The sequence below is a fragment of the Gossypium arboreum genome, chromosome 8, assembly GCF_025698485.1.
Source record: "Gossypium arboreum isolate Shixiya-1 chromosome 8, ASM2569848v2, whole genome shotgun sequence".
Classification (NCBI taxonomy): Eukaryota; Viridiplantae; Streptophyta; class Magnoliopsida; order Malvales; family Malvaceae; genus Gossypium; species Gossypium arboreum.
In genome coordinates this window covers 80,262,124-80,271,689 of record NC_069077.1, presented here as the reverse complement: position 1 = coordinate 80,271,689, position 9,566 = coordinate 80,262,124, and the positions used below count along the sequence as shown (strand labels likewise).

The 9,566-nt window shown below is 33.0% G+C and overlaps 1 protein-coding gene across 1 annotated transcript; it reads right to left on the bottom strand.

Annotated features, from left to right (window-relative positions):
- On the bottom strand, window positions 1-573 carry LOC108466396 (uncharacterized). Its single transcript, XM_017766721.1, has 2 exons — window positions 484-573; window positions 1-312 (listed from the first exon to the last, which is right to left on the bottom strand). The coding sequence occupies exons 1-2, from the start codon at window positions 571-573 to the stop codon at window positions 1-3; spliced, it is 402 nt and encodes a 133-aa protein (XP_017622210.1).
- Between the last annotated feature and the right edge of the window lie 8,993 nt (window positions 574-9,566).

The following is a 9,566-nucleotide window of genomic DNA, read 5'->3' as shown; positions in this document are numbered from 1 at the left end:
TCACTTTTCTTGCAACTGACCCATGCTCAAAAGATTGTTTTTGAGTGTCAGTACATAATACACATTACCAATAACACAACTAATGCCTTTCAAAACCAGCTTCACAACTCCCTTTCCAATCACCTTCATTTCTGTATTGTTTCCTAGCTTGACAACATGAGAGAAAGTTGTATCCAAGCTTGCAAACATACCTTGATTCACACAAATGTGGTTTGAGCAACCAAAATCTAAAACCCACACATCACTTCTTTTGTCTTCATGGAGCTCCTCATATGCCATTAGCAATAACTCATCTTCATCTTCCTTTTCTACCTTTGCATAATTTACTTTTTTATTCAATCTCAGACATTCATACTGAAAATGTCCTAAATTGTGACATTTATAACATTTAACAGTTGCCTTGTTGAAGGTTGTTCTTCCTTATTCTCGTCCTCTACCTCTGGATGATCTTCCTTTACCCCTTGTTCCATACTCTGAATTTACCTTCAGAACTTGATCCTCATCGTCACTACATACCCTCTGAAGCTTTTGTTCATGTACCACCAATGAACTCTGTAGTTCATCAATGGACATGTTATCACTATTCTTCGATTCTTTGATGGACAGCACAACATATGTGAACTTCTCTTTTAAAGTTCATGGAATTTTCTCAACAATCTTTGAATTAGACATATCTTCTCCATTACTCCGTATCTTATTAGAAACAATCATCACTCTTGCAAAATACTTAGTGATGGCTTCATCTTTCCTCATTGTTAGAACCTGGAATTCCCTTCTTAGTGAATTAAGAACATATTTCTTTACCTTGTCATTTCCCCTAAATTTTCATTTCATCGGATCCCAAACATTCTTGGCTGTACTACGATCCAAGATTTGTTCGAAAATGGTACGATCAAGTGCCTGAAAAAGATAATGTTTCACCTAATAATATTTGGTTTTGGCATCATCAAGCAACTGCGCCTCTGTCAATATTGTCCCATCTACTAGCCTTTCAAAGCCATTTTCCACCAACTCCATAGACCCTTTGCTCTAAGCAGGTTCTCCATCAATTCACTCCAATGGTCACAGTGACCGTAGCAGTGAGGGATCTTTGTTAGAGTATTTTCACCATTCATTCTCTTAGTATCTGCTCACTTGAATACTGTACTTCTCTCTCTAGTCTTTACAAGCCCAATGATGGCTCTGATACAAAAAATGTTAGATGTTAAGAAATACTGCAGAGAATAACACAAAACAATTTTGGATTCCATCTTATTGAAGAATAAAATAGGCTTTTATAAAGCCATACAAGTAAAATATTTAACAAAATTTCAACTCACTAAGCCCTTATTTTGCTAACAACCAAGACTAATCCAAACTAGCTAAAAAAAACTTTGACAAACTCTGAAGAATAGTTTAAAAAACTTCCAACATAAAACATACATGTAGAATATAAAAAATAAAAAAGCTTGCCTAAAAATGGTACACTTATTTTATTTTTAAATGACAACTCTAAAGTTGATTGAGTTCTAAAAAAGAAAAAAGAAATCATAGGATAAAAATAAACAAAATAAAAGAGACGAGTACCATGGACAGAAAGAAGGCTACAATTTCTTGGGTCATATTCAATATGAGAGTTAGGGGTGAATGTTCGATCGAATCGAGTGAAAAAATTTTGAGTTAATCGAGCTGACGAGTCCTATTTTATAATCCTAACTCAGTTTGGAATTTTTTTCAAATTGAGTTGAGTGAAATGAAATTCGAGTCGAATTAAATGAAATTGTTCGAGTTAAATTAAAAAATTAAACATGTCAAATTAAAATTTAGTTCTGATATAACTAATTTCATGTTAGAGCATATAAATTTGAAACCATATATATTTGAAAACTTTTTCAAAGTAAAATAATAATACAAAATAAACTTGAATCATTAATTAACTTACTTAGGTCCCCAAAAATTTTTATTCTAGAAATTTTTAATTTTCTAACTTTCTTTAAAAATTTTAGAATTTTTTATTTTAAAAATATGATTTTTGAAATTTTTATAAATATTTTGAATTTTAAAATTGTTTTGAACTTATGAAAATTATTTTGAATTTTTTCTAATTTTTATTGAGAGATAATTTACTCATTTTCAAACTTTAACATGGGCCAAAAGAATATTTACATCAATCTATTAATTGAATTATTCGAGTTAATCAAATTCTAAAATTCAACCCGATTCGAACTCAAATTACTTATTCGAGTTGACTCGAATAATTTGAATAACTCAATTTAATTAACTCAAAATTTATTTTTTTTTAATTTTTTCGAATTAAATTGAGTCGAATCGAATTTTACTCATCTTAACGAAAGCTGTGGTAATGAATGTGTCTAAGATTTGGTGGAACCACAACTTGTTAGCTAAGAAGGAAAAAAGGAGGCCAAGTCTAAAATGCAGACAAAATCCATTGCAAAAATATTGACAATGACTTCACGTTTTATTTCCGCAAGGAGTTGGAACTCTGCTGACCATAAATGAGAAATGCCATATTTATATAATCATATATACTAATTATAGAAGTATTGATTAAGTTCCGCCGTGTTAAAAACACATTAATACTTGAATAATTTATCTTACTATTTATTGTTTTGAATTAAGTGAAATTAAAATCAATCAAATTAATTGCTTTCGTTATTTCATTAAATGTTTTATTTCATTAATTCAACACTATAAATAATGCAATATCTTTTCTTATTTTTTTTATCTTTAAAGGATTTTGTTTAAGTTTTTCAAGAGTTATGATTATTTAAATGAAAAAAATAATTTTGGTGGAGTTTTTACTTTTTAAACTTGCCAGGTTAGCAAAGTATATAATGTGTGACCCGGTTTATTGTATTTTAATATTCAATAAAACTTTTTACACAAGTTATAATTACTGAGAGGACATATATCATCTCAAGAGAGTGGCTTAGTTTGTGCCTCATTCTTTGCCACCCTATTTTTGACCGTCAAAGTTGTGATAGTTTGTAGCGATAAATTAATCTTAACTCTTATTTAAAAGAATTATTATATAATATTCTCCAATATTCTCCAATAATTTGAGATAAATTTACTTTTAAAAAATGTTGTTGAAAGCTTACCTCAAACTACTTAATGATTTGAGTCGCCCCTTTCTACTATACATTTTGGTGAAAAGAAGTCCAAAAAAAAGAAATATTAAATTTATGATTGACAAAAAAACCTGAAGAAATGGTTGAAGAATTATGACAGCTACAAAAAAATATTTAATCAATTATCTTTTTGATAATTTGTATGATTGTTATGATCAAACTTATTCTTCAACAAAAATATATGAAGCTGAATAAGTTGGATCCAAAAAGTATGCTTGTAGCCGTTACTTTAAATTTAAAGTTGTGGAGAATAAGTTCGCTATAGAATAAGTCTCTTCCATTATTGAAAAAACATAAGTCCTTTCAAAAACAATTTAAGTGTCAATTTAATCAAAGAGAAAACCAAAGTAAAAAGATGCACCAAATAATAAGATAAATGTTAAGTGTTATGTAGGGGTGAGCAAAATTTGATTATATTCGAAAAATAAAAAAATTAAATTATTGGAATTAAATTAATCGAGTTAATCAAATTAACTCTATTTTGTTTTAAATTTCAAGCTTAAATCGAGTTGAATTTTCGAATTCGAATAAATCAAATACCAAACTATTTTACTTCCCTCTCCCTAACCCCCCTCAACCTCTATTTTCCTTTTACTTAACCCCGCAAAACGTTTTTCCTTTTACTTATCCCCAAAAATTTTTACTTCCTCTAAACTCCCAAAAAAAAATTCTTTTGCCTTTCCCCAAAAACTCTCTTTTTTTTTTTCAAATTTATGTCATTATTGATATTATTGAATTAAAATTCACATTTTGTGCTATTTATATTATTGAAATTTTAATCATCTTGAATCTTTAACAATTTCGTTAAAATTGAATTATTGATGATGCCATAAAATATCTTAATTAAAATTTTCTATTGGTATCAATTTCACATTTTATCTTTAAAATAACTTTTATTAAAAGTCATATTTTTACATTTAATATATTTTTAATATCAAAATACATGGTGATAAGAATCATAAGATAATTGAAGCAACTAAGTAAGCAACGAAGCTAACCCATATATAAAAGATTAATAAATAAATTATGAGGAGACGAAAGTTAATAACAAATTTAGTTACGGTGGGTGGCAGTGGCTACAAAGATCCAAAATCAATTTTTTTAATTTAACTTGAACATATATATTTGATTCGAATTTCATCTCACTCGACTCGATTTGAGAAAATTTTAAGTCGAGTTAAGATGATAAAATAGGATTCTTCAACTCAATTAACTCGAAATTTTTTCATTCGATTCGATTCAATCGAACACTCACCCCTAATGTTATGCAAATTGCAAATCCTTCTGTTACCAAGTCCCTTAAAGGCTCCAAATTAAATAGTCCAAGGCAACGAAATAGGTTCCACAACTATCAACTCACCCTGTAACACCCCTTACTAGTATCCAACGCCGGGACAGAATACGAGGCATTACTAGACTTAAACACATGCGTACAAACAATTTCGCTCAAATTTAAAACTTTCAAACTTCCTCTTAACGCCCCTAATATGAACCTATGAGGCCCAAAAAAACACTTTGGAAACGGTTCGGGAAATAACCAAACACTTTGAAAACTTTGAATAGCTTCAATACAAACAAGGGCACACGCCCGTGTGGGAAGGCAACACGCCTATATGTCCTCTTAACATGGCCATGTTGAAGGCCCGTGTAGCTCACACGGCCTGAACATATCGGGACACGCCCGTATCCTTAGCCCGTGTGAATTTATTTCTCAATTCGAACCTACAAGGGTTTTCACATTGTTTGACACACGCTTGTGTCCATGGCCCATATCCCTCACACGGTCAAGGCTCACGCCCGTGTGCTAGGCCGTGTCCTCCATACGGTTGAGACACATGGCTGTGTCTCCGCCCGTGTGGTTACTACTGGGCATTCTGTTTTGCCAAATTTAGGTGCAGGGGACACACGGCCTGACTACACCCCTATGGGGAAAACCGTGTGTCACACACAGTCTAGACACGCGCCCGTGTGTTTACCTGTGTGGACAAAAACAAGGCTATTTACCAAGCCTTTTTGTCATCCTTACTTACACCCACCTACAAAAACATTAAACAATACCAATACCACATAAATACATGACCATATCAGCCAATACCTAGGCATCCATACATCGTTTCCAAGCTATTTCCTATCACATACAACATCTCCTACTTATCAACACAAACCATGCAACAAACACATCCATGAGAATTTTCATCAAATGCATTTAATAATAATCATTATTAAGCAACATCAATAGCCTATACAAAATGAATATCACATCTATATGAGCCAACACTTGTGGCTAAACCATGACACTAAACAAAAAGACCAAGTCCCTATCATGCCACGCTCAAAACATTTAAACTAACTATACCATAAACTTTAGGTGATACTGTGATCAATGCCTTTGATGTCCCTTGATTCCCGAGCTAGCTTGGCGGCACTATAAGAAAAATGGAAAAGGGAGGAAGTAAGCATAAAGCTTAGTAAGTTACAAGTAAATAATTAACATCGCTTTACCAAGTAACATCATACTCATAACATATCATACACTTGCACAAGATTTTCGAATGACTATAGACATAACTTACTCATTTTCATCCTTACTATTCATATACATGACCCGAGCTCATTCTATGAGTTTCGTGTAGGTACCTGTACCACTTGCAACATAATCATAACTTTTCTCAATCATGATATAATCTTTAAAGTACCCGTTGAACCAGTTGGAAAAATAAATGGATACCCGATAAGCCTCATACAAAAGGGTAAGATGCCGATGCCATGTCCCAGACATGGTCTTACACTGGCTCTCATATATCGGTGTCAATGCCATGTTCCAAACATGGTCTTACATTAGCCCCTATGTCAAGGCCAATGCCCTAGACATGGTCTTACACTAGCTCTCATATATCGGTGCCAATGCCATGTTCCAAACATGGTCTTACACTAGCCCACATGTCGAGGCCGATGCCATATCCCAGACATGGTCTTACACTAGCTCTTATATAAATACCGATGCCATGTTCCAAACATGGTCTTACAATGGCTCACATATCGAGGCTGATGTCATGTCCCAGACATGGTCTTACACTAGCTCTCATAACCCTAGTATCACGACATGGATATCTAACCTATTTTTACAGTTTAACCGGGAGTTTTACCACATCAAATCTCGTCATGCATATTCGTAAAAAAATCAAACATTTCATGCAATATCAAGTATTTAATGCATAATAACAATAGAACTGTGATATTTACGTGCAACTTACCTTGGTATACAAAACATATTGAATTAGTCTAGGTTCAGATTTTGTATTTCTTGATCTATAATGATAAAATTCACTAATTTAATCATCACATTAATCAAGAAATTTCATAATTCTTATTTTGGCAAAATAACCGTTTTGCCCTTAGACTTTCACAAAATTACGATTTTGCCCTTAGGCTCGTAAAATGATTTTCATCAAATTTCCACATTAACCAAGCCTAGCTGAAACTACTTTAAGCCTATAGCATCTCAAAATTTCAATTATTTCATACATTTACTACTCATTTTGTAACTTTTACAAAATGGTCCCTTTTTGGTGTTTTCATGAAAATCCCTTTAATTAAAGTTGTTTATTTAACAACCATGATTCATTTTCTTCTATAAAAATTCAGCAACCAACATGAGTACTCTCATGGAAAAACCCTAGACTCTCAACTATTTTGCAAAATAGTCCCCCATTAGTTAGCTTAAGCTACAAGGGCCCCAAAAATACAAAAACCATCAAGAAAGACCATCAAAATCACTTACTTGCAAGAGTCTAAAGTTGCTAAAAATTTCAAGCTCCCATAGCCTTCTTTCTTATATAAAATCGATGGAGAAGAAAGAGAGAATGAAAAAGATGAAAGCTTTCCTTATTTTATTATATTTCTAGTCAAATTAGTCACCAAATTTCACCTAACTTTGACCCTACAAATTCTTTGTCTCCATGTTCAGCCACTAACAAATTTTTGGTCTATTTACTCAATATAGACTTCTAATTTAATGTTCCATAGCTATTTGACACCTTTAGCTTGCAGAACAAAATTTTCGCACTTTATGCGATTTAGTCCTTTTTCAAAATTAAGCATGCGATTACTGAATTTAATTCACAAAAAATTTCAAACACTCATATAATCATGCTATAACACATAAGATAATATTAAAATAATTTCTCCGATGTCATATTTGTGGCTCCAAAACCACTATTCCGACTAGGCCCAAAATCGGGCTATTACACACCTAAATCCTTATTAGTTGGTCTAGGAATATTCAAGATTAATTCTATGATAATAGAAGCCCAACCATCACATGGATAGGTCTTCTCAAAACCACCATTTGTCGTCACAATACTAGTAACATTTATACTTTCAGATTCTTATCTCTTTTAAGAAGGCCACTTTTGTTTCCACTATTTTTTCACCCGAGGCTCCACACAAGGATCTAAGAGGAATCAATACAACACCCATGGCTAGTGACTCTTCAGCTACTTACCTAATTTCAACAACCAATTGATTGTCAGACTGAATAAAATGGTGATTGTTATCCTTGGTAAAACTCTAGTTGCAATGAAAGTTGTAACCATTTGATTTTTGCCAGTGTAGAAAAACACGATTTCAAAACTTTATTTTTTAAATTAAATTCGTTAATATAAAGTAAGAAGATTTATAGAGTTAGTATAAAAATATATTAAACATTAGTTAAGTAATTTAACAGAGAAAATCATTAATTAAAGCTTAAGAACTAAAATTGAAAAGTCCAATCGCTATTGAGTTTTAATTTAAAAAATACTTAAGGATCTAATTGGAAATTAACCAAAGGGACTAAATGGTTATTAAACCATTAATGTGAAATGAGTTAGTGGATTTTTAGGTACATCCACTTAGTTTGATTAAGAAAGATGATAAAAATAGTTAACCATGCTTTAAAGGTTAAAACTTAAAGTTAATTAAGCTAATTAACTAATTAATCATCGTATATAAACTAGAGGGGTGGAGGAATGAAACAAAACACTTACTATCTTTCTTCTAAAATTGTCCATAGCCATAAGAAGGAAAAGAAATTCAAGTTTTCTTAGTTACATTCGACTACCAATTCACTTAGGTAATTAAGCTAGATCATTAGAATTTTTATGGAATTTGAATTATTGGAGCTTGATCTGGTAAGCTCATATGTTAATTTATTCAATTATTTAATGTTTAACAAGTTTCCTGTAACACCCCTTATCCGTACTCGAGACCAGGACGGAGTACAGGGTATTACTGTGCACGAGCATGACATTTCCAAAAAATTTCGGGCTATAAAATTTCGTTCCAAATTAAAACCAATCAATCATATTCATAATGTCCCTATTATGGACCTACGAGGCCCAAAACATACATTGAGAATGGTCTGGGACTAAATCGAGAACTTAAGAAAATTTTAGGAAAATTTTCCAAGTTAAGCCTCGCACGCCTGTGTGGAGGCAATGCACACGCCTGTGGGCTTTGGGGACACGCCCGTGTCCCTTACCTGTGTGAAATTAATTGAATTTATTTTCTAATTTGAACCTACACGGGTTTTTACACGGTCGAGCACATGCCCGTGCCCTTGGCCCGGGTCCTTCACATGGCCTAGACAAGTCCGTATCTTCGCCCGTATCCAAAAACTCAGACATTCTGTTTATGACATCATCATTCAATTTGAGGAACACGGCTTAGATACACGCCCCTGCGCTAGGCCGTGTCCTCCACACGGTTGAGACACAAGGCCGTGTCTCTACCCGTGTGTTTACTACCATGCAAGCTGACCTAAAATTTTAGGTGCAAGGGACACACGGCCAGGCAACATACCCATGGGGGCTGACCGTGTGTCACAAACGGCCTAGACACATGCCCGTGTGGACCTTTTTGGGGCTATTTTCTGAGCCTTTGGTCACCCTCTAACCTCCATACACCCTTATGGTTTCCAATGGTATTTAACATGACTTAATTATACTCTTAAACAACCCTGGGCATACGACATTGCATGTAAGCCTCATCTCATCAGTTTAATACATGCTAGATTATCCCCTTTATATTAAGGATCACCTTATCATATAACATATTTAAACTTGGTTCATTTTATAACTCATTTCCAATTATGACCTATCCATCCCAAGTGATTTGGCCACAATACACATGTCTATTTATGAAATACTACATTTAATTGTCACAATAACATTTAGCCATAATCAAACACCATTAGTAGGTCATAACCTACATCAAAATGAGTCATGTCTATGGCCATATACAAAAAGTGTAAGTTCAATATTTAAGCCTTTACATTGGCCAACCAATGACACATATAACAAAATAACCAAAAGTCTTATACATGCCATTAAATAAAATAAAGATATCTATATACCAAAGCGGGACAAGTCGATAGTATGTTGATTCTCCAACCGT

What these genes read in the sequence shown, in the direction of transcription:
- LOC108466396 (XM_017766721.1), bottom strand. Translation starts at nt 573, where the DNA reads ATGTCCATTGATGAACTACAGAGTTCATTGGTGGTACATGAACAAAAG. An exon ending in ATGAGGATCAAGTTCTGAAG is followed by an intron (nt 313 to 483) that starts GTAAATTCAGAG and finishes AATTATGCAAAG; the next exon opens with GTAGAAAAGGAAGATGAAGA.